At 34.5% G+C, this 26409-nt stretch overlaps 1 protein-coding gene across 1 annotated transcript in view; it reads left to right on the forward strand.

The window, feature by feature from the left end:
- The window catches only part of LOC149782293 (dnaJ homolog subfamily C member 16-like), a 60521-nt gene that overhangs the window by 15584 nt on the left and 18528 nt on the right, over positions 1–26409 (forward strand). The window contains exons 5-11 of the mRNA XM_089933678.1: positions 349–533; positions 3647–3907; positions 10473–10603; positions 15248–15446; positions 16528–16719; positions 20192–20259; positions 24401–24547. Coding sequence (XP_089789804.1) covers positions 349–533; positions 3647–3907; positions 10473–10603; positions 15248–15446; positions 16528–16719; positions 20192–20259; positions 24401–24547 — 1183 coding nt within the window. The remainder of the gene's footprint in view (positions 1–348; positions 534–3646; positions 3908–10472; positions 10604–15247; positions 15447–16527; positions 16720–20191; positions 20260–24400; positions 24548–26409) is intronic.

Consider the following 26409-nt stretch of genomic DNA (forward strand, 5'->3'; position numbering starts at 1 on the left):
AACTAATTAATTATAAATACTTCCAGAGCATACAAGAAGAGCAAACGAATACATATAGAAGTACTTTCTTCCTGTTGTGAACTTACAAATTATATTTTTTTGCATCGCATAGTATGATTTCAATCAGTTTGTTACAAAGGCTTTAAAAAATGTGTAATTATATAACTATAAAAGGATTAGTTCTTTACAATAAAAAATATGTTTTATATACAAGGCTATGTTATATGGAAGTTTGTTATAGTTGAGGCTGGCTGTATAAAGCTTCCTTATCAGTGGTTTAAAATTTTTAGGTTCGCTAGAGTTTTCTCATGTTTGGTATATTGTGACCATTTTTTCATTTGTTTTAAGGACTTTGTGCTGCCACTTTCCATGCAGGAAGAGAAGCTGGTCTGGTAAGTCACCTCCGTATTACCAATGTTCCTGTAATAATGGCTGTCAGTGCAGGAAGAATCACCTACTTCAAAGGCTCAGTTAACACACAGACACTCCGAGACTTCACTAGGACTCTCTTCTCACCCACTACATTCTCCAAGGTAAAACTCTCCACTCACTCAATCAGGGTTCCATTACTACACAATATTGTAGCATCTTCATAGAAATAATTTGGTTCCCCAACCATATTTAGATGGAGGATGTAGGGTTGGAAGTCTAATTCATCAAGATCTCCATGACATCTTCACAAAATGAGTCTGATAAAAAAAAAGAAAAATTATCTTGTAACCCCATTACAAAGTTTTCTGAAAATTGGAAAAGTGATTTCCTTGGTTTGGTGGTTGAGATGATTTAATACATTGTTGTGATAATGAAGTGATGTTGTTTCACATAAACCTGAACCGTTTCATTGGTAGATTTAAACATACCTCCTGTGTCAGTGTCTGTTTGCAAAGTAATGTTTTTTTATATCCAGACAAGATTATAATATAATCTTGGATTAAATGATTGCGGAAAATATTATCAAGACCAATTCTGGCAGTTTTGCTTCTAAAATTTTTAAGGCTTATGTGCCCATTATAGTTCTTACACAGTGTGTTTTGGCCACTTGTTCCAAAGTAAGCACATTGGAAGTCATTTGAAACAAATACATAATGTAATGACCAAACTAGGCATATAAACCTTAACTGAAGCATCATCTCATCATGACAGAGCAATGTAACATTTTACCAGACCTTTTGTGATGGAGATCATAGAAAGTTGCATAAGAATCTGATCAACTGAGACTAATAGTGTTGTTTATGTCTCCTGCACATATTCATGCCATTCTTATGTCACATACACATATTCATGCCAGTCTGTATGGCTCACACATATTCATGCTATTCTATATGCCATGTACACTTAGTCATGCTGGTCTGTATGCCACATACACATTTTCATGCCATTCTATATGTCACATACACATATTCATGCCAGTCTGTATGCCACACATATTCATGTCTGTCTGTATGCCATATACACATATTCATGTCATTCTTTATGCCACATACACATATTTATGTCATTCTTTATGTCACATACACATATTCATGTCTGTATGCCACATACACATATTCGTGCCATTCTTTATGTCACATACACATATTCATTCTGGTCTATATGCCACATACACATATTCATGCCAGTCTGTATGGCTCACACATATTCATGCTATTCTATATGCCATGTACACTTAGTCATGCTGGTCTGTATGCCACATACACATATTCATGCCAGTCTGTATGCCACACATATTCATGTCTGTCTGTATGCCATATACACATATTCATGTCATTCTTTATGCCACATACACATATTCATGTCATTCTTTATGCCACATACAAATATTCATGTCAGTCTGTATGCCACATTCACATATTCATGCCAGTCTGTATGCCACACACATATTCATGTCTGTCTGTATGCCACACACATATTTATGTCTGTATGTCACATTCACATATTCATGCCAGTCTGTATGTCACACACATAGTCATGTTTGTCTGTATGTCACATACACATATTTGTGTCTGTACACCACATACATATATTCATGTCTGTCTTATTCATGTCTGTCTGTAAGCCACATACACATATTCATGTCATTCTTTATGCCACATACACATATTCATGTCATTCTTTATGCCACATACAAATAGCCATGCCAGTCTGTATGCCATACGGGGCCCCGAGTGGCCGAGTGGTCTAAAGCGCTCTCCGTTACGGATCACTGCCATCTCACCTCTGTCTGCCTGAGTTCGAGTCTCGGATTCGGCTAATGTGGATATGTGAGAAAGCTTGCCGGTAGCTTCTCGTGGGTCGGTGGTTCTTTCCGGGTTTTTCCGGGTTCTTCCTCCACCATTAATACTGGCCGCCATGTATAGCCTATCATGTGCTGAAAAATGGCGTTAAACCCTACAACAACAACAACAACAACAACTGTATGCCATACACATATTCATGTCTATATGCCATACACATATTCATGCCAGTCTGTATCCCACATACACATATTCATGTCTGTCTGTATACCATACACATATTCATGTCTGTCTGTATGCCACATAACACATGTTCATGTCATTCTTTATGCCACATACACATATTCATGTCATTCTTTATGCCACATACAAATAGCCATGCCAGTCTGTATGCCATACACACTTTCATGTCTGCATGCCACATATACATATTCATGTCTGTCTGTATGCCATACACATATTCATGTCTGTCTGTATGCCACACACATATTCATGTCTGTCTGTATGCCACACACATATTCATGTCTGTCTGTATGCCACATACACATTAATGCAAGTCCATGTCATTCTGTCTGTCCCAAGAACAGTCATGGCTTGTAATGTTTGGAAAAATGTTTGCCAGTGTAAAGAATCTGTAATAGGTTATTATGAGAAAGGGATTTTGACCATGGAAATAATCAATTTTCACATCTGTTTATGAAATTCATTTATGTTTAATTATGTTTTCATGGATCATTATTACTCTGCATTCAGTACTTTGTATTTGTGCTCATTCTGCATTTTCTATTTGCTTTTCTATCTTTCTGTTTGCATTCATTCTCCATTCCACCTAGTTTGCATTCAGTTTGCATTCATTCTCCATTCAGTCTAGTTTGTGCACACACATACACACAAGCACACATACACACAAGCACACACACACACATACACACAAGCACACACACACACATACACACAAGCACACATACACACAAGCACACACACACATTATGCCACCCAATTAATTCTCTAACCTGGTTAAGATGGTGTATTGTGTAATGCATACAGTTCTCTTCTTGATCCTGAAATTTTGAAATCTCTTACTGGAAAATTAGAGTGATATTCATGGATATTTGCATTATTGATGTATCCTGTATAAAATATGATTGTGATATTTTATGACTATTTACTTGATTGATATATCTTGTATAAAAAAAATATGGCCCTTTTTTGTCTCACCACTTTTTGAGAAAAATGTAAGACATGGTGATGCTAAAGTCATTCATTGCTAAAAATCTTGGATGCAAGTCAGGAACTTAGCAATTGCAAGAAACAGTCTTGTTTTGAACCCTTGCTTATCAAAAAATATTAATTGAACTTTGTACATATAACTCTTGAGTCCAAGTTTAAAAGTCTTCTGCATCTCTTCATAGGTAAAAGATGAGACTTACCAGGGATTTTTAAATGGTTTTATAGACAATCGTGTAAGGGCCATCTTCTTTGGCCCCAAACAAGACCCAGGGACCCGGTTTTTGGCCCCTGCCTTCTACTACCAGGATAACATAGCCTTTGCTTATGTCTGTACCATGGACCTAGAAACAAGAATGTTAAAAGAGAAGTACAATATCAACAATAACCGGGAAACTCTTCTACTATTCAGTGAGGAAACAGATACTCCAGTGGCTAGTATTAGTGTAAGTATCAAGTATATGTGTAAGTATCAAGTATATGTGTAAGTATTAAGTATATGTGTAAGTATTAAGTATTAGTGTAAGTATTAAGTATTAGTGTAAGTATCAAGTATATGTGTAAGTATCAAGTATATGTGTAAGTATTAAGTATATGTGTCAGTATTAAGTATTAGTGTAAGTATTAAGTATTAGTGTAAGTATCAAGTATTAGTGTAAGTATCAAGTATTAGTGTAAGTATTAAGTATTAGTGTAAGTATCAAGTATATGTGTAAGTATCAAGTATATGTGTAAGTATCAAGTATTAGTGTAAGTATCAAGTATTAGTGTAAGTATCAAGTATTAGTGTAAGTATTAAGTGTTAGTGTAAGTATCAAGTATTAGTGTAAGTATCAAGTATTAGTGTAAGTATTAAGTATTAATGTAAGTATCAAGCATTAGTGTAAGTATCAAGTATTAGTGTAAGTATCAAGTATTAGTGTAAGTATTAAGTATTAGTGTAAGTATCAAGTATATGTGTAAGTATCAAGTATTAGTGTAAGTATCAAGTATTAGTGTAAGTATTAAGTATTAATGTAAGTATCAAGCATTAGTGTAAGTATCAAGCATTAGTGTAAGTATCAAGTATATGTGTAAGTATCAAGTATATGTGTAAGTATCAAGTATTAGTGTAAGTATCAAGTATTAGTGTAAGTATCAAGTATTAATGTAAGTATCAAGTATTAGTGTAAGTATCAAGTATTAATGTAAGTATCAAGCATTAGTGTAAGTATCAAGCATTAGTGTGAGTATCAAGTATTAGTGTAAGTATCAAGTATATGTGTAAGTATCAAGTATATGTGTAAGTATCAAGTATTAGTGTAAGTATCAAGTATATGTGTAAGTATCAAGCATTAGTGTAAGTATCAAGTATTAGTGTAAGTATCAAGTATATGTGTAAGTATCAAGTATGTGTAAGTATCAAGTATTAGTGCAAGTATCAAGTATTAGTGTAAGTATCAAGTATTAGTGTAAGTATTAAGTATTAGTGTAAGTATCAAGTATATGTGTAAGTATCAAGTATATGTGTAAGTATTAAGTATTAGTGTAAGTATCAAGTATTAGTGTAAGTATCAAGTATTAGTGTAAGTATTAAGTATTAGTGTAAGTATCAAGTATATGTGTAAGTATCAAGTATTAGTGTAAGTATCAAGCATTAGTGTAAGTATCAAGTATTAGTGTAAGTATCAAGTATATGTGTAAGTATCAAGTATATGTGTAAGTATTAAGTATATGTGTAAGTATTAGTGTAAGTATCAAGTATTAGTGTAAGTATCAAGCATTAGTGTAAGTATCAAGTATTAGTGTAAGTATTAAGTATTAGTGTAAGTATCAAGTATATGTGTAAGTATCAAGTATTAGTGTAAGTATCAAGTATTAGTGTAAGTATTAAGTATTAATGTAAGTATCAAGCAGTAGTGTAAGTATCAAGCATTAGTGTAAGTATCAAGTATATGTGTAAGTATCAAGTATATGTGTAAGTATCAAGTATTAGTGTAAGTATCAAGTATTAGTGTAAGTATCAAGTATTAATGTAAGTATCAAGTATTAGTGTAAGTATCAAGTATTAATGTAAGTATCAAGCATTAGTGTAAGTATCAAGCATTAGTGTGAGTATCAAGTATTAGTGTAAGTATCAAGTATATGTGTAAGTATCAAGTATATGTGTAAGTATCAAGTATATGTGTAAGTATCAAGTATTAGTGTAAGTATCAAGTATATGTGTAAGTATCAAGCATTAGTGTAAGTATCAAGTATTAGTGTAAGTATCAAGTATATGTGTAAGTATCAAGTATTAGTGTAAGTATCAAGTATTAGTGTAAGTATCAAGTATATGTGTAAGTATCAAGTATTAGTGTAAGTATCAAGCATTAGTGTGAGTATCAAGTATTAGTGTAAGTATCAAGTATATGTGTAAGTATTAAGTATATGTGTGAGTATCAAGTATGTGTAAGTATCAAGTATTAGTGTGAGTATCAAGTATTAGTGTAAGTATCAAGTATATGTGTAAGTATCAAGTATATGTGTAAGTATCAAGTATTAATGTAAGTATCAAGTATATGTGTAAGTATTAAGTATTAATGTAAGTATCAAGCATTAGTGTAAGTATCAAGCATTAGTGTAAGTATCAAGTATTAGTGTAAGTATCAAGTATATGTGTAAGTATCAAGTATTAGTGTAAGTATCAAGTATTAGTGTAAGTATCAAGTATTAGTGTAAGTATCAAGTATATGTGTAAGTATTAAGTATGTGTAAGTATCAAGTATATGTGTGAGTATTAAGTATTAGTGTAAGTATCAAGTATTAGTGTAAGTATCAAGTATTAGTGTAAGTATCAAGTATTAATGTAAGTATCAAGCATTAGTGTAAGTATCAAGTATTAGTGTAAGTATCAAGTATTAATGTAAGTATCAAGCATTAGTGTAAGTATCAAGTATTAGTGTAAGTATCAAGCATTAGTGTGAGTATCAAGTATTAGTGTGAGTATCAAGTATTAGTGTTAGTATCAAGCATTAGTGTAAGTATCAAGTATTAGTGTAAGTATCAAGTATTAGTGTAAGTATCAAGCATTAGTGTAAGTATCAAGTATTAGCGTATCAGGTATTGGTGGAAGTATCAAGTGTTAGTGCAAGTATAAAGTATTAATGTAAGTATCAAATAGTAGTATGAGTATAAAGTATTAATGTAAGTATTAAGTTATTATTGACCCATTTACCTTGTGCATGTGGTAAATGGTGATTATTTGAAGTAAAATGTTTGCTTTGGAATGCATCCTGAGAAAGGACTTTCTAAGAGATTTCAGTTTATACAGAAAGTCCAACAATGTATTTTAAAGATGTTACCCTTTTTAGCATTTTTAAAAACCCTTCAGGTCATAGCTTTTGCAAAATCTCTGCTTTGTCATTAGGGTTTTATCTTCCTGGGAATTTTGGCAAGATGTTTAACTTGGCGATTTAGCTAATTATCTTTTGCTAAGTAGAGTATAGCCATGATTGTGAAGTTGTACCATTAGGCCCTATAAAGTTGTACATGTGCAAACCTGCACACACACACACACACACTGTGAAAGCCTAGGGAATAAGTGTAAAGATGCCATTTACAATGTGGCAAAATCCCAATAATCTATATGTCCCACCCCCACCCACCCCCAACCTCCAAGCCCCCATCCTGTCAGTAGGATTAACAAAAGGGTCTATTCTACTAAGGTTCGTCAACCCAGCTGCAAACTTCACCTAAGGTTACATTCCTGACAGGCAAGGTTGTCAATTATTGTCCGTCTTCTTGGCAAATATAAGCTACAAGAAAAGTGATCTGGTGTTGTTTTTTTTCTTTGGAACCAGCTGATGCAAGACTTTCAGCTCTACGTCTGCCATTTTGGATCCTTGCCATGCAACAGGCAGCATATGACATGTTATACCAATTTCCTTCAGCATATGACATTATGTTAAAACATTTTCCAGCAGTGTACAGCATTCTGTTGTAATCGTTTTCCTGCTAGACACATCTTTCAGAAATCTTCTTTGGGGCTTTGAAACAATAGACACAGAAAAAGACAAAAAGTTAAAATGACACTAATGAAAACCTAAGTAGAAATTTGTCTACTGTTGGAAATATTGCAAAAACTAATTTACTGACAGTGTGTCACAGTACACTTACAGCAGGGTCGATACCACAGTATACCAGTATACAAGAACAAATGCACTCCCATATAAAATAGTATATGTCTGTGTTTGGACTCAAATATTTTTAGTCCCTAGGCTCAGAATCACAAGCACATATAAAATTGTTAAATGCTGCTAATATTTGTCATTTTTCTTGTACTAATGTTTTTCTGACAGTAGTTTAAAATAAAATCATTGCTTCCTCCTCATTTCAGGCTGATATATGATCAGATAGGTCAGTAATCCCCACTGACCCTGCTAGAACATTGTGTAACTAATATTAGACCAACAGAAGAGTTTGCAAAAGAAACAAAACCTTACAGGTGTTTAGGAGGCATGAGTGTTTAGTTCAAGGAAAAGGAATGTCATCCACCGTTAATGAATTTCCCATTGTGTTAAATGAACAATAAGAAAAGGGTTGCAACCAAGGAATCTGGTTAATTCAAGTTAACAAGACACAGTGATTCAGTCCCAACAAAATTTAAATTGAACCTTAAGGTTTGGTAGACTGGTCTGACCAGTTACCTGTTGTAAAGAGACAGGCTGAATGTCCTGCCTCATATCATAATGAGACAAAATCAAATGTCCAGTCAACAATCATAAATAGAAGCATAATGTCCAATCCCATATCATAAAGAGATAAGTGGTGTGTCCAGTCCCTGTTGTAAAGAGACAAACATTGTGTCCAGTCCTGTCATAAATAGACAAGCAGAATATTCAGTCTGATTTCACAGAGAAACGATGTATCCTGTAGAATATTCAGTCCGATTTCACAAAGAGACAGTGTCTAGTCCCCAGTCATAAAAATACAAGTAGAATATTCAGTCCAAGTTCCTAAAGAGACAGTGTCCAGTCCCCTATCATAAAGATACGAGTAGAATATTCAGTCAGATTTAAAAAGAGAGTTTCCAGGCCCCTGTCATAGATATAAATAATGTATCCTGTCCCATCATAGAGACAAGCAAAGTGTCCTTCCTGTTTCGTAATGAGATAATCAGTATCTTGCACATTGTCGTATTGAGATAAGCAGAGTCCAATACCATGTCAGGACCCCGAGTGGTCTAAAGTGCTCACCATTACCGATCACTGCCATCTCACCTCTGTCTGCATGGGTTCAAGTCTCGGGCTCGGCCAATGCGGGTACGTGAGAAAGCTTACCAGTAGCTTCTCATGGGTGAGGTGGTTCTTTCTGGGGTTTTCTCGGGTTCTTCCTCTGCCATTTATACTGGCTGCCATGTATAACCTATCTTGTTCTGAAATATGGTGTTAAACCCTATAACAACAACAACACCATGTCATAATAAGATAAGCATTATCCTATACCCGGTCATGATACTATAAGCAGTATCCAATACCATGTCATGATACTATAAGCAGTATCCAATACCCTGTCATAATACTATAAGCAGTATCCAATACCCTGTCATAATACTATAAGCAGTATCCAATACCCTGTCATGATTCTATAAGCAGTATCAAATACCCTGTCATAATACTATAAGCAGTATCCAATACCCTGTCATGATTCTATAAGCAGTATCAAATACCCTGTCATGGGACCCCCGAGTGGCAGAGTGGTCTAAAGCGCTCACCGTTATGGATCACTGCCATCTCACCTCTGTCTGCGTGGGTTCAAGTCTAGGATTCGGCCAGTGTGGATATGTCAGAAAGCTTGCCAGTAGCTTCTCATGGGTCGTTGGTTCTTCCCAGGGTGTTCCTGGGTTCTTCCTCCACCATTTGTACTGGCCGTCATGTATAGCCTATATTGTGCTGATAAATGGCGTTAAACCCAACATTACCCTGTCATGATACTATAAGCAGTATCCAATACCCTGTCATAATACTATAAGCAGTATCCAATACCATGTCTTGATACTATAAGCAGTATCCAATACCCTGTCATAATACTATAAGCAGTATCCAATACCCTGTCATGATTCTATAAGCAGTATCAAATACCCTGTCTTGGGGCCCCCGAGTGGCAGAGTGGTCTAAAGCGCTCACCGTTATGGATCACTGCCATCTCACCTCTGTCTGCGTGGGTTCGAGTCTAGGATTCGGCCAGTGTGGATATGTCAGAAAGCTTGCCAGTAGCTTCTCATGGGTCGTTGGTTCTTCCCAGGGTGTTCCTGGGTTCTTCCTCCACCATTTATACTGGCCGCCATGTATAGCCTATATTGTGCCGATAAATGGCATTAAATCCAACATTACCCTGTCATGATACTCTAAGCAGTATCCAATACCATGTCATAATGAGATAAGCAGTCTCCGATGCTGTCATAATGAGGTAAGCAGAGTGTCCAATACCATGGCCATACTTGTTTCATATCAGGCACCATGTTTTACTGAGTTGTTTTATAGTGGAATTGATGACCATACCAATGTTAAATTGAGGTGTTTTATAGTGGAATCCATGACCATAGTTGTGTTATATCAGATGCTATGTTATATTGAAGTGCGTTATAATGGGATTGTTTACCATACCTGTGATTCATCGGGTACCAGGTCATATTGAGGTGTATAACAAGGGCTCACTGTATGTTACACTTTAACAAATACATAACTTTGAAACAAAGAAAAGGCCGTGCTCATAATATACAACTGATGCTTTGTTATATTGAAGTGCGTTATAATGGGATTGTTTACCATACCTGTGATTCATCAGGTACCAGGTCATATTGAGGTGTATAACAAGGGCTTACTGTATGTTACACTTTAACAAATACATAACTTTGAAACAAAGAAAAGGCCGTGCTCATAATATACAACTGGTACAGGCAGTGGATATGTCCATGTCAAAATGGGCATTTCATTAAATCCATGTTTAATTTTAGAGTTTGTAAAATCAGGTATTTTGTTTCCCACACAGATGCAACGGCTGCCTAGGACTACAATAGATGAGGTATTGGAGGCAAACAAGTACCTCATGCTGCCTCGCTTGTCCTCCCAGAGGTACTTTGATGAACTATGTCCTGAAGAGAACAAGGTCAAAAAGAGAAAGTAAGCTTTCACTTGACGTGAATTCATTTATTTTTTACAAGTATCAATTTTAATGGCTGCAATAAGTGACTTCAGATGTTAAAATTTTAGGAAACGGCATCAGGATACCCGTGACTCCTAATGATCATTTACCTGGGTACTCAATCAAATGGAAATTATATTAAATGTGAACCTGAACTGCTTTGTTTAAGTTCATACATTCCAACCCCCCATGAAGTTTGCTAATTTGAGTGGCAAAAAAGCACAATCTGAGTATAAAAAGAGTAATTTATATTTTACTTTCCATAATTACAGAAAACCGTAAGAAAACCGTACATTTATTTTTGCTACTTACCTGGATCTGCATTTACTTAAAATTCTTTGTCACAAATTGTCTAAATCCATGTGGATTGGTACACAAATACAGTTGCAAAACAAAATGATAAATTATTTATACACAACATTCACTTTTAACTAGTCTACATCACATGTCATGTTTAACTTTCACTGAAACGTTTAAAGGTCGTAATGTCATGTCCACAAATTCTGAATACTCTATTATACCACTGTAGCAGTGCTTTTTCAAAATTTTTAAAGTGCTATTGATTTGTCCTGGTGCAACATGTTTTTTCAGTTAACAAAATTCCACTCCTAACAATTTGCAGTAAAAAAAATATCCAAGAGTAAGATCAATAAAGCCTGTTTGACTTAATATTTGGCACATTATTTTTTAATATAGACTTGTCTGCAGTTTAAGTGTATATCAAAGTATAGTGATCTGTGACATGTTTTTAAATTCAAGAAGCCATCTGTTTTCTTGGAAACTTGTCATGTATAGTTATTATAAATAGAAAATAAGGAAACTGTTTGATGTACTTAACCAAATGGTTGCACATGTCAAAAATAAAAGATCAGTAGATGGAAGTCTATGATGGATCAATGTCACATCGAAAATAAAAGATCAGTAGACTGAGGTCTACAGTGGATCTGTCACCTGACAAAAGTTTCGAGATATACTCATTATTTTGTGTCTCCTTTGCTCCTGATGTTCCCAAATGTAATGTTTGATCTGAACTTGGAAACATGTTGTTTTGTTTTGGTTGGTTTTTTATATGAACTAAATGGGTACCCTATAGCTAATTTTATCACCTGGGTAATTATGAATGGGCGGGTTCTCAAGTACCCTGGCACCCATTGACACCTTTATTGTTGGTACTGAAAATCTTTTTCTTGGTATACCATCAGATGGTAAAATGTTTCTGTTATCTTTGCAGATGGATAATTGTTTTTTGGGTCTGTCAATTTATGGTGTGTAGCAATAAAGTAAAACATAAAAATTGGTACCCAGTAGTATTCAGTTCTTTTCACTCTGATTATTGTTTCTTTATTCTTTCCTTCTAAATAGAAGTAGGTGTTTCCTATGATAGGCATCATTTTTAACACACCTCCACAGTGTTGAAGTTTTTTTTGCATGAAAGATTAAAATGTTTTCTGTACAATAACTTACAGTATAGATCACATACCTGAATCAAACACTATGGACAGCTTCCAGCTGTAGCAAGTAAGAAGCCAGATGATTTTGATGTCAAAATGACAAAGGTTAATGTCACTTTAACAAAAGAAAAAAGGTTCTGCACAATAGGTGTAATTTTGAGAACAATAACTTTTGAGGGAACCATGGTAACTGTCTTGGTAGTGTCAAACTCATAACCCATAGATTTGAGTTGAGTTTTCCTGGACATCCTTGTTGTGATCCGGGGATATGCACTTAATTCACATTTCCTCTACATTACATGGCCAATAATATATTAATAGGGATATTAAAACCAACCTAACTAAAAACAGCTTTAAGTTTATATCACATAACTTTCCAAACTTTGAGGATGCACTTGGAATACAAAATAAATCTGCCAAATTTGAGTTGAAACAGAAGAAGAATGAGTTTTGCACAATAACTTTAGTTCCAGAACACCTGCGTTAACCAAACTTTGTGCTTGACATGGAGAAAAACCTTCAAGATTTTGGATTTAAAAGGTCAGTGGTTGAGGTCATGGTAAGTCATATAAAAACACAATACTTTCCACTCAGCAAATATAGTTCTAGACCACATACATTGACCATGCTTTGTTGATTGCTTGACTGTTGGGCAACAAAAATACTTAGTGACTTTAGGATCAAAGGTTCAAGGCCAAGATTGATGTGACATAAAAAGAAGCAATGGAAAAGGTTGCTGTAAATGAACTTTAATTACACAAAACATAATGGTAGGAAAGGTGTAAAGATGTTAAGAGCTGTTTTGGGGTCTCAAACTACCTTTTGCTGCAATATTTTTCAGTATATTTGTAAGGACTATGTAGTAAAATGAATACATGTATAAGAAAATATCAAGTAGCTTATGTTCATATAAATTGAGATGAACTGGGTAATTCGTTGGAAATTGCAGTTTCTACATGATTCTAACAACTCTGTATCACAGTTATTATTATGTACTTTGATAAAATGCAACAAATAATTTTGTATATGTGTAATTTGTGTGAGAAAACTCCGCCAAACACTGCCAAACATTTGATATCAAACTGCATTCTTTTGCAATGATTATGCAATTTGTACCTTTAAAGTTGAGTTCCTGTGACTAATAGTTAGCACTTCAAAGAACAAACATTTGACTTCTAGTCTCGACCCCATTTGAAGATGGCTCGCCAACACAGAAAGGAAATATACTACAGATTTTGGATTTGACAGATTTAAAGTCAAGGTTACAATGACCCAAACAGGAACTATGTTCTCAGTACCATTACCTTTGAACAAATTTCACAAATGTTTTGCCTGTTGGGCAGGAAAGGGACACATCGCTGGTATGGTTAAAGGGGGGTCAAGGTCAGTATTATCCAAAATCAAGTATGGCTTATTAGTGATTACATACAGGTCTTACTACTAAACATAACATGGGCTCATAGTGTATACTGTTCATGCTAAAAGTAAGTTGGCAATATGCACCCTAGGACACTGGAGTGCATTCTTTTCACATAAGGCCTCTTGTGTACTCGTTGATCCAAGTGATTACCAATGCATGAAAAATGCTTGCAGTCTTGTTGCTCAAAGCCTGTTACTCCCACCCAGTAAATCAGTGAAAATGATAATAGTTTCTGAAGCAAAATTTATGAACAATGATTTGAAAATATTGAGGTTGTATAAGCACATTACCGTGCATTCTCTACATTATTGTAGAACAGAATGTTATACATTGTTTTTGTCAATGACTTTTCTGGTCAGTCACAGGGGGTCATGTCAAAGGTCATGATCCACAAGAGTTTCTCAGATGACCTTTTGGCCATCATCCATTAGCCACTTTTCCATTCCATCCAACTGCTACCACAAGTTTGTGTTCTTTTCTCTTCCTAAACTACTGGAAGGTATTTCATGAAATTTTACAGGGAACCACAATGTCTTCTTGGTTAGCTTCCTGATCATGTGATAATGTGTGCAGGTTTGAATTTACTGTTGGATCAGCCCAGGTCAGCTACTGCATGCTTGGGAAAGGCATTCATTCTTGAATTAACTTAGCACTAAAGAAACTTGTTGACTGTGTGTCTCTGCTGTACAATGCTAATCCAGACTGAACCAAACTATGCAGCTTGACACATATACATTCATTCCAAGGTCCAGTTGGTCATAAGCAAATATGGTACTGTTCAGATTCATTTAGGCTGCAACATAGTGGCGATATCAGAACTTTGTTATCCCTACTTTTCCTGTGCAGATGGTCATATCATAATGGGAAACGGACTTTGTATGATGTATAATTGGACCTAAATGACACTTGTGTTGATCTGACCTTCAGTATGGCTGCCATTGTCAGTGGGTGGTCATATTGACATGAGCCTTCTCCAGAAGACTTCCTATGGTACCCAGTTGGTGCTAAATGAAAATGTTGCCAATCTGACATCCCAACCATCTTGAAAATTTTGTATGGCAGTCATCTTGAAAATCTTTTTATTGCTGTCCTAAATGGGAAGTGATATTTACCTGGGGGTTTTCTCCAAAAATACTTTGTATGACATTGGTACTAAAAAAAATTGGTGCCACTCTGTCATCCAGTATGGTTCCAATGATAGCCATCTTGAAAATCTCACTATAGCAACTTCTCCTGAATAGTTAGTTATATTGATATAGGGTTTTCACCAAAAAACTTGTTATAATACTGGCCTCAAGGACTTCTTGTCATGCCAAAGGGCAGAGGCAAGTAGATATTTCTGTAAGTTTGATATTAGTTTTTGCAAGACCAGTGTTGCATTTGAAATTAGTATTTTATGGGTTTCAGCAGATTTCCATCAACTTTCACGCAATCCATTTTATTGCAATCTATTAATAAGCCAAGAATGTCAAGACAACAGCTGAATGGCTGAAATCTATTTGGAACAATGACCTTGAAATATTTCAGTTCTTATGGCCAGTTAGCAGTTATCCATTTTTAAGTTGCCTTTGTGTAGCTCTAGAACAGAAGCTCTATTGCTTCTGATAAAAAGCACAGCACATCAGTTCCTGGAATTTTGATTGCTTAAATATATTTGATGCAGAAAATCTTCTGTAAATATCTTGTGCCATAATATTTAAGATTAAACATTAAATTATATCCTATATCAGTGGAATGTTTATTTATTTAAGGCTTTGTGTGGTGCTTGTCACAAAGAAGAAAAAGGAACATGATCTGTACAGAGAATCATTCAGGAAGTATTCCCAGAAATCGAAGTTGGCTGGCCATGAACGCATCAAGTTTAGCTACATTTATGAAGATACACAGAAAGAATTTGTGTTAGCACTCATGAAGGAGAAAATGCAGGAGAATGATACAGCTCCACTCAAGGTATTTTATGTCTAGTCATCACTTTTTTCTTTGCAATTTATAAATCAGCAATAGGTATCATCCTTGAAGCTCATGAATTTGCAATTACTTATGAAATAAATTAATGATAAAATTATTTACTTAGGCTGCAATGTTTACACTTCTAAATGGCTTGGTTTTGTTTTGCTGCCTATAAATGTTTACCATATTGGTAAATCTGCAAACTAGCATGTATGTAGCTGTCAGTGATGCAGGGACTACCGATTCCAATTAAATATATTTACACATTTCTACTTAAGAAGACTGGTTATTAGGATTTTTATGTTAGATCTTTTCTTAGTATATTATTAATTTGACATTGATGTGACATCTCATGGAGAAGACCAAAGTGTACACAAATTGGTTGTAGCACACATCACATGTTACTTTACTACTAATGATGATAAAGTTTTAACTTTATTATTTGCTTTTAAATAACACATTGTTAACAGAACTTTTGCACTAATTCAGTGGTTAGCATGCTTGACTCAAAGTCAAAAAGGCACTGGTTGACCATCCTGGGTCAGCTACTGTGGTGTGTCCTTGGGCATAGTACTTTACTCTAATTGCCTCAGCATTAAATAACCTACTTGTGTTGTTGTGCCATAAAGTACCAAACCAATCAGTAACATTTTAATTTAAAGAAGCAGTTTTGAGTCTTTATACCCTCATATTGATTCTTTGTCATTGTTGATCATACAAACCATCCTGTGTGTATGCATAGTATGTCTGGTTGGCATGAATTAGCTGTAACTTGTTGCATTTAATCATGTTTGTGTATTTAGCCCTTGAAAACATTATCGTGATAGGCCTCAGATGACTGACTGGTATAAGGTGATCACTCACACATCTCACCAATGTCCACATGAGTTGGAGTCTCAACTCAACCAACATGTTCTATGAGATTAGTGAAAAAACAATTCTTATCTAGCTGACCTCATGCTTATCATATCTCCCTTAGTGTCATCCATTTCCTCTTCCTTCTCCTCCTTCTCAGTATCTCAAGCAAGGTCAGCAATGAATTTATGTTAAATAAGAACAAAAACCCTTTTCATTTTAACAGGTTGCCATTTTGTGGCGAGTAGAAGAGAAGAAATTGACTTACGAATGGTTGGAAACAGGTTGGGATTTGCAAAGTGAGAAAGAAAAGATATGTGGGGAGAAGTTAGAGAATCGTCTAACTGTTCTTCTAACCACTGACAGTATTCTGCCATACCGAACCAACCTACCTGAGCTTTACAATGAACATGCTGCTGTAAGTGTATCTTTAACAAGTTACCATTGTGAGGAAATTTCTGGTTCACAATATCTGTCAAATATATCATTAGCAGATTGTCATTGTGAGGAAATGTCTGGTTCAGAATGTCTGTCAATGTATCATTAACAAATTGTCATTGTGAGGAAATGTCTCGTTCAGTGTCTTTCAGTATATTAGAACGATATAAAGAGACCCAAGCTAAGCTACATCTCATCTGATTCTTCTTCATCATCATCAACAGTCAAGTATGGGCAAATTTGCCTATTGCCAAAGGTACAGAGACTTCGCAATCAGTTTTGAATGATACTATTTCAAATCCATAAAAAAAGGATCTAGAAGGGGAAAGCTAGTAAAACACTTTTGTTATATATAAATCCTTTCATTTGCTTTGTGTCTTGATAGGCAGTAAATTTAAGTTACACTCATAACATAGATATCTCTGTCCCTTTTAATGATGTTTGTCCCTATTAATCACATCTGTCTCCTCCCAATCACATCTGTCCCCTCGTAATCACATCTGTCCTTAATCACATCTGTCCTTAATTACACTTATCAATCTTAATCACATCTGTCTCCTCCTAATCACATCTGCCCTCACTTAATCACATGTGTCTAAAACTAACCGCCAAGATAGTGAAATGTGCAATCAAATTACAATGATCTTCTGTTCCTTTGTATATAGGTTAACTTTTCATTGATATCAATAGTTTTTCGTATGATATAGATAACATGAACAGAAACAAATGTTGATTAAGAATAGAAGGAATCCATGGACCCCTACATTTAATACAAAACAAATGTATTAAAATTACATGGAACTACACTCTGGCATTGTTAAATGTATTAAGTTATAATGACATTAATTACGCACACAGACACAGTATTACATGTTAGAATTGTTTGTTATTAAAATGGCTTGAAAATAATATATATAGTTCTGTATGCTCCTGTGCCATTGCTATGAATATGTTTGTGAAATTCATGTACATTATGAAATAAATAACCATTTTTATTCTTAAATCTTTATAAGCTGAACATTCTGCAAGTCATCTTCTGTTTCATAAATGCCATCCTGAAGACTCCACACATAATATCTTTCTTCTTTCTTAGTATATCTTGTCAATACTTGTATATACAGTAATATTATTTCTTGTTGCCGCTTATGTAGCCAGTAGTAGTATCATTTACCCCACTTATATAGTAAGTAATATTATTTCACATAATAATTATGTAGTCTGTAATATGATTTCTTTTATTCTAATAACTTCTTCAGCTGACAATTTTTGTGTTTGTGACCATTTAACATGAAGAGAAGGTAGTATAATTGTAAAATCAGTCTTATCATTACAAATTACATTATTCTTAATACATCCTCCTCTTCTAAATAGAATAGCTTTTGTTTTGCAGACATTCATTTTCATACAATAAGTTAAACAAAACGTTCTTAGTACCCTGGCTTGTTTCTGTGTAGATATTCTAAAAATGATATCCAGATAAGTTCTTTTATGCATGCCACTACATCCACTTGCATTAATTTTAACAATTGAAAATATTTATTAGTGTACAAATTAATAATGATCAGCTTCATGGGTACCAAAAGAACATATTATAACATAAGGTTTTAATTTTGTATACATAGACCTGATTTAATATAAAGAGATTAACACATCGACAAGTTTATGCTCAAATAGTGGTGCACCATCATGATTGGATTCTTTCCTGTATATCATTTATTTCTTTGTTGAGATGTATGGAGACAAGAAAGACAATCAGTATCCATATAGGAAAGGCTTTTATGCAAAGCAATCATAATACATCATTTCCAGCAATCTATTTTGTTTTTATATAGTGATACATTTCTTTTTTAACATATACAAAAATGCCTCATGAATTTGTTCCTCTCTCAGGTATAGTTCTGCATTTGGATTCATGTGAAAACCTTGAACCCACTAGGTCACTAAATTTAATATTAGTATCAAGAAAACTTTTTGACAAAACAATAATATCATATCCTTTCAAAATGGATTTTATCATGACGATTATCTTCCTTCAGAATCTGTCTACTACATCATCATTGCATTAGACATGAATTTCCGGGATGGAGTCCATAAAAAATGAAATGAATACAAGTAGCAGTGCACAGCAAAATATAAATTATGCAGACATCGTTTATCCTGATTATTCACTTAGTTGGCCATTACGATGTGCTGGAAAATTTGTACTTATTAACTTGTACATGTATCTGTAAATGAAATTAATTTTCTGATCATTATGACAACATAGAAGAAGTAGGATATGAACACATTTTAATGTAATCTCATGCAGTTATAATTATAATGGCATTCTGGGTAAATGAACTTTATTTTTGAAGTAAAAAGTGAATGTAATTATGAGAGAGGTGAAATAGACAGAAAAAGTTTATTTTTACACTCAGTTGTCACTAAGTGAATGCCACTGTGACAGTCTGTAATTGGAGATAGAAATCCTAAAATAATCAAGTATGATTCCTATGGTCTAATGCAAGGTATTGTAAGTTAGTGTAATTAACTGTTGATAAGCAATTAGGAGGTACTAAACGCTAATTAGCTACCATCACATGCGAATAGAATGCTTGCCAGCTGAGTTTGCCTTGATCAGATCCTTTTGACAGTCCTGTTTACAAGACCAAACATAAAATGGCCATCTATCACACCTGCATTATCACTGCATGATGGATTGTCCAATTAAATCTCTGATAGATGTTAAGTACAAATATTATTTTTTATTATTTATTGATAAGATTGATATAATCAAGAGACTCAATTATGGTAAAATGGCTGTTAAACTTGCAGACATTTGTCTGTTACCAGATTCATTTGATCCACTTATTTCTGTTCACAGTTCTACTTTTGAGCAAAGTTTGAAGACTGATTATCCAATGAAATCTTTATCTGATGGGTCTGGATAATCAGTGTTTCACTCTTTTTTGAATTACTGACATTGAGGTGTGTCAAGAAAAACGTAATTCAATCTTGAAAGTTGTGTGTACCTAAAATTTAAAACGTTACATAGTACTGACCTAAAAATGTACAAAACCTATTAATGTGGGAGGAGATCTAACTGGAGTTGGAAACTGAATATAATTAAGATTAATGTTGCTTTAATCATTTTACCTTGGAAATGTAGTTATTTTGTACTTGTAACAGTAATACTTACTGTAAAATCAGAGATATGGAGATCCGAGAATTAAAATTCATGGCAGGGTGTCATTGACAAAAAATATCAGCAGAATTAAATTTACATTGATACTTTGATGAATAATTGTTATTGACCCCAAGAATTTTGTTTGTTGACAAAATTGTAATTTTATTCCCAAACTACACAATTTTATCCCAACAAATATTTCTGTTATTCTGTTTGTACATGCATATTGATATAGTAATTGAGTTTATCACTATATTATTGATAATTTTCCTTTCTTCTTCAACAGAGTCTTTTGGTAAGGATTGGTCACAAGCTGCTATTTTGGGCTGACAGGATATTGTCATATTTAACAAGGTTAGTTTCAGAAGGTGCACTCAGTCTGTTTGAAAATGATTTCATACAAAACTTATCCATGTGGATATTTGTGACATTATTCAGTGATTGTAGTTTCTTTCTTAATTGTAAAGAAATGCTCAGTTTTTCCTCTCTCTTCAATACTTATTTCTTAGGCACACCAGCCATTTCAGGCTTTGCAGAATCTTTACAAATCATTTATTAAAATTGCAGATTCTGAACTACCTCGACAGGGTTATGAAAAATCATGATTTTGTGGGATATTGTTAGTGATTTTAAGCCATCTGGCCATAAAAGCTTATGGTATGTCCCTATATCTGTCATTTATTTTTGGATCTAGTGCTCAAAAAATCTGATAGCCCGACGCCCAGGGCCCCTCTAATTTTAGTTCAGGCTTGTCCTGTATTCCAAGTGAGATGCCCATCGGGCTTGTCGAAAAAAAATAGTTTGCTTGATGAAAGTTTGATCATGCTGATGACATGAGTAAATGTACTTTCAAGATGTTGACATACATGCCATAACATGGCGCAATTTAAATCATATTACCACTGTCCTATATGGAATTGAGATCTGATTTTAATCAAATAAAAGCTTTGCAGAAAATATGATTTTGTACTCCCAGACCCCCTGACATAGTTGTATTTTGAGAAAATACAATTTTCAGTAATGTTAAATTTTATTTTAAAAAACTCAATAAAATAACAACAAAAATCCCTTTTAGTCTATGCCCTTTACATGTAGTTTGCATAAACAGTAATCTGTAATGATTGGAACTGATATAAAACTATCCTGTGGGCAGTTTAAATAGCGGTAATTAAAGAAAAAGTGGTCAGGCATAGAACTAAAGTTTCACGTTAACTGGCTGACAATAGCTAGTGAGATGTGTTGAATGTTGTGAACCCATTGTGCTAATTTGCATAGGTAGGATCAGGAAGTGGAACAATCCATTATAGGTAAATCAAAGAGATGATAGATGCATGTACAAAAACAAAAGTTAGTACATATTGCCTTGAATGAGAATGTTTACGCCGCTGTGTATTATATTTTTGACAAGTTTGTGAACAGCTGCAATATTCTTTGAAGTTGGATTTTACTGCATATATATATAATGCAAATCATGACCATTTCAGTTATGGGAATAATATTTAAGTGTAATTCATTTTTATTAAATTTATATTCAAATTTTAGCTATTGCAACACTGTGTGACAGTATTAAAAAAGGGGAAATTTTGGGCTTGTGGAAACTGGAGTTCAGCATACCTGTCAACTTTTCAAAAGCCTAGTAACAAATAAAATTGTGAGATTGGGACATAAAATAGGGAAGTTTTTATGCAGCATCTTTTACGCACTGGTTTCAAGAAATATTGGGGCCCCGAGTGGCCGAGTGGTCTAAAGCGCTCTCCGTTACAGATCACTGCCATCTCACCTCTGTCTGCGTGGGTTCGAGTCTCAGATTCAGCCTATGTGGGTATGTGAGAAAGCTTGCCAGTAGCTTCTCGTGGGTCGGTGGTTCTTTCTGGGGTTTTCCCGGGTTCTTCCTCCACCATTAATACTGGCCGCCATGTATAGCCTATCGTGTGCTGAAAAATGGCGTTAAACCCTAAAATAACAATAACAACAACAAGAAATATTGACTGATCTTCCATGTCCAGTAAGGGTGAAAGTCTCAAAGGATGCTTATTAACAAATAAAATAGTGAGATTGGGACATAAAATAGGGAAGTTTTTATGCAGCATCTTTTAAGCACTGGTTTCAAGAAATATTGACTGATCTTCCATGTCCAGTAAGGGTGAAAGTCTCAAAGGATGCTTCAGAGGCGCCCACAGAAACTTGGGCGGGGAGGAGACTACATATTGGGGAGCCACAAAATTTTATGGATGTAGGCCAAATCATGTTTAAAGGTGAAATGGGGGAGGCAGCTATTGCCACCACCTTCTTGCCCCAGTGTGAAAGCGCCCATGGGGCTTGTCATTTCTCCCTGTGATATGCCTTCTTTTCCCCCAGGACAAGCCCCCATTTTCATATTCCGGTCAGCTGTGGCTAAACTACATAATAGCTAAAGGTTAGACTTACACAAGCATAAGGCCAGTGTGACTAACAATCCTTATCATTGCATTTATCTTGTGAAAAGGACTTCCCTTCAGACATACTTTCAAAGAAACCTTTCAGAGAAACCATGTGCTACAGTGTGTGTGTATATAAGTACCAGTAATTGATTGACAAATAAAAAATGACATATTTTGTTGTAACTTATGATGCCACGGGCATCATTTTAACAGTTCAAATCTGCAGTCAAAACTGTTTTTCCCACATTTTATATCCCACCTTATTTACTTGGGTTTCATTCTTAGCATGTAACACTTTACAGAATAAAATATTTACTCTGCATTAGTTCATTGGTTCACGTCATATATTTTGTTCTATTCCTTCTTTTAATTTAAGCATGGTAACTAAAGTTTACATAATATGGTACAGGAATGCCAGGTGTTTACTGGCTGAGTTTCTTTGATGGAAATGGAGATGTCGTTTTGTTTGCAGAGACAATTACACAGCATTCCCAGTGATTATTCGTGGGATTGAAACTAATTGGTGAAATTTTTTTTAAAAATTTTGTTTTTAGTGTAGTCAAGTTGTAGGAGTTTGACAAATCTGAAATTTATGTGAATAATGTTTAATCTTAACATTCTATTTACTCAAGAAGGAAAAAGCTTAGTAGTATGATATTAATTATTTTGTCACAGCAGTATTCACAAGGGATAAAATAGAATATGGCATGTGTGGATTACACATGATATATCTATGTATGTTGTTTTTGGAGAAATGAAAATTGACAGACATAATGTAATAATCAGGAATTCTCTGTGAAAAATCGGGATATAGGTGTGGAAATACCTCCAGAATCAGGAGGTTTTTCTCCCAGCTTGAGAGTTGACAGATATGAATTGTCTGGGCTTGTGGAATTTCAGTCAGAGCTTCTGAGTTTAAGTCACCAGCCCTGGGCCTATGTCTAAAAAATATTTTCTTCGAGCCCTGGTATCTATCAACCATCTGCTTGTTATCACTCTGGATAAATAATTTATGATATGATTTTGATAAAACTTGGAATATATGTTTATATTATTAGTATCGCAGATGAGTTTACCATGTCAGAGATCAAAGTCAATATGACTCAGAGAAAAGTTGGTTTTGCAAAATAACTTTAGTTCTAGATTAAGTTCCTTGAGCACACGTTGTGAATAGCTTGCACTTAGGGTAATAAAGGCACCTATAGATTTTGTGGTATAAATGTCGGAGGTTACAGACCATGGTAAATCTAATAAGAAGATGAGTTGTCTGCATTCAAAGTTTAATTTAAGACCACATAATTTGACCATTGGTACAGGTCAATAATCTCCAGAGTAACACCATAATGTGCTATGTCAAGTGTTCCTGGTTGGCACATATGTTTTCTTGATGGACATTGGGATTTGTTAAGGTACTGTGAACCACCTAATATTTCATTATTGGTGTACAATTTTACTTATTTCTTAAGACAGCTGTGTTCATATAAATCTTGTTAACAGTGAAGTATAAAACTATATTCATGAGAATATCCATCATGATAAAGACAAAAGTAAAATATGCAATGACACAAATACGATGAATTTGGTACAGTTATAATTATTCAGTGATGTCAAAATGCAGTGGTCTCTAAATACGAAACTACGTTTAAAAAAAAATGTATCCCAGGTATAAGAAATAAATTAATGTATTACAGTCAAACTGCAGTAAAGTAACAATATGAAATATTTGTTTCTAGTGCAGAATAGTAAATTACAAAGCAATCTTGTAACACAGTTTGAATTCATAAAATTTTGTAAATTTGCCATTTATGTATGTTATAGCATGCAGTGCTACTTGTACTGTATACAATATAGATATTGTTTAGCTGTAGCATATAAAATACAGATATTGCTCAACTGTACTGTCTACAATATAGATATTGCATAATAATATTTATATGAGTATTTGACATACTACTTCGTAAGTACATGTTTTATTTTGATCTCTGTTGCTAATTGATATTATTAATTATAATTGGTTATCAGTTTTGCTTTTAAATGATAATCATGTAATGTAGGGTTCACTCTTTGTTTTATAGATACGATGATATGACATGGATAGCGGTATTTCTGTCCATCATATTTGTAATTGGTATGGGATACTTCATGCACAAGTTGGCCTCCATTGAAGAAGAGAAGGTCCAGCTGAATCAACCCAAAAGAACACACCCTCGTCCACCGTCAAGGTTAGCACTTCCTAAAAATTACTTTCTTTTGCATTATGATTCTTGCACCAGTTTTTGGCAGTTTTACAGTATTCTCAAGTCTTATACTTGGCAGTTTTCTCTTGCAAAAGTGCACAATGCTAACTTACTAAAAAAAACTTGAATGTAGATGAGGAGTACACAAAACATGAACTGTTCAACCTGTTTCTCATTCATTTCTTCAGCATGTCATAAGTCGAAGACAGGATCAATTTAACATTTTATCATTTGTATTAAAGGCTAGACTATAACCACACATCATCAGAAGAATATATTAATTTCCTGGATGCTGGGGAAAAGTTAAAAAATCACCATGAGTGAACTTCAGTCAGTTGAAATATATATATGCATTATATTTCTGGGCAACATGCATCACTAATATTACTCATGGGATTCTAATCACAGTTATTGCTGTAATCAACAAATTCCTGTAGGTTACCTGAGACTGTGTTGTGAATAATTGGAAGTTCCAAAAATTTCAGTTAGTATCACATCGATAATAATTATTTGAGGAAAAAAAATAAATGATGGATATTTGTTTACAACACATATTTATTCTGGAAAAACATTTATTCTCCAAATGTTTTCCCTGATCGTAATACCTTAGGAACACTACCACTACCTTGTAAATTCAGCTCTTGCAGACTTAAATTTTAGAGCTTAAGGCTAAAAGTTGTCTGGCCACATAGGTGGTAGAGTGATCTCCCTTTGATAAAAGGATTGGTGCCAGGTAAAATGTACACTAAATAATTTATTCCCCACACAAGTATAGGCTGCCACATGGGCCTTTATTTTACAGGTAACTTTCCACAGTATAGTGTAGAATCTCATTAATGCCCATTTTTGGAGTTCATAAAGCAAGAGGAAGGATTGACTACACCTGTGTAATAATATCTGCTTTGTTTTTGATATGCATATTTTAGACTAAGTGCAAACAACAGAACACTGGAAAGGCATGTGCAGCAATCATAGTATATGTTTAGCATGTGCGTGTTGCTACTCTGAACATGTATATCACATATGCAGTGGATAGACTGATTAAGTCAGTTGGCCTCAGTACTGGAAGTACAGTTAAAACAGAAAGGGAAAGCACAGAAGTGAGAGACAAGGATATCATTAGTACCCATGCTCATCTTATCTTAGTCAGTGATTTTCTGTTGGATGGTTATCACATTCCAGAAGGCTCCTCAGTTGAGAAATGATCCAGGATATCTTTTGACAATAGCGTCAACCCCATCACCACGCGCGTTGCCTCAACTTGACAAACCGTTTTTTAGCAGGACCAATATGGCTGATACCACATGGGTGCGATGACCTGTTTCTACTGACTGCATATGAGTGAGATGGAGATCCAGTGAAACCAACTCAGATATTGTCCCACACAATACACATTAAGAGTGGTTATGTATATTAGATATCATATATACCATCCCATATTGTCCCACACAATACACATCAGGAGTGGTTATGTATATTAGACATCCTATATACCATCCCAAATTGTCCCACACAATACACATTAGGAGTGGTTATGTATATTAGATATCCTATACACCATCCCATATTGTCCCACAAAATACGCATTAGGAGTGGTTATATATATTAGATATCCCATATACCATCCCATATTGTCCCACAAAATACACATTAGGAGTGGTTATGTATATTAGATATCCTATATACCATCCCATATTGTCCCACACAGTACACATTAGGAGTGGTTATGTATATTAGATATCCCATATACCATCCCATATTGTCCCACACAGTACACACTAGGAGTGGTTAATATGCATATTAGATATCCTATATACCATCCCATATTGTCCCACAAAATACACATT

This window comes from Sinohyriopsis cumingii, chromosome 15 (assembly GCF_028554795.1).
Source record: "Sinohyriopsis cumingii isolate HCF-2022 chromosome 15, ASM2855479v2, whole genome shotgun sequence".
NCBI lineage: Eukaryota > Metazoa > Mollusca > Bivalvia > Unionida > Unionidae > Sinohyriopsis > Sinohyriopsis cumingii.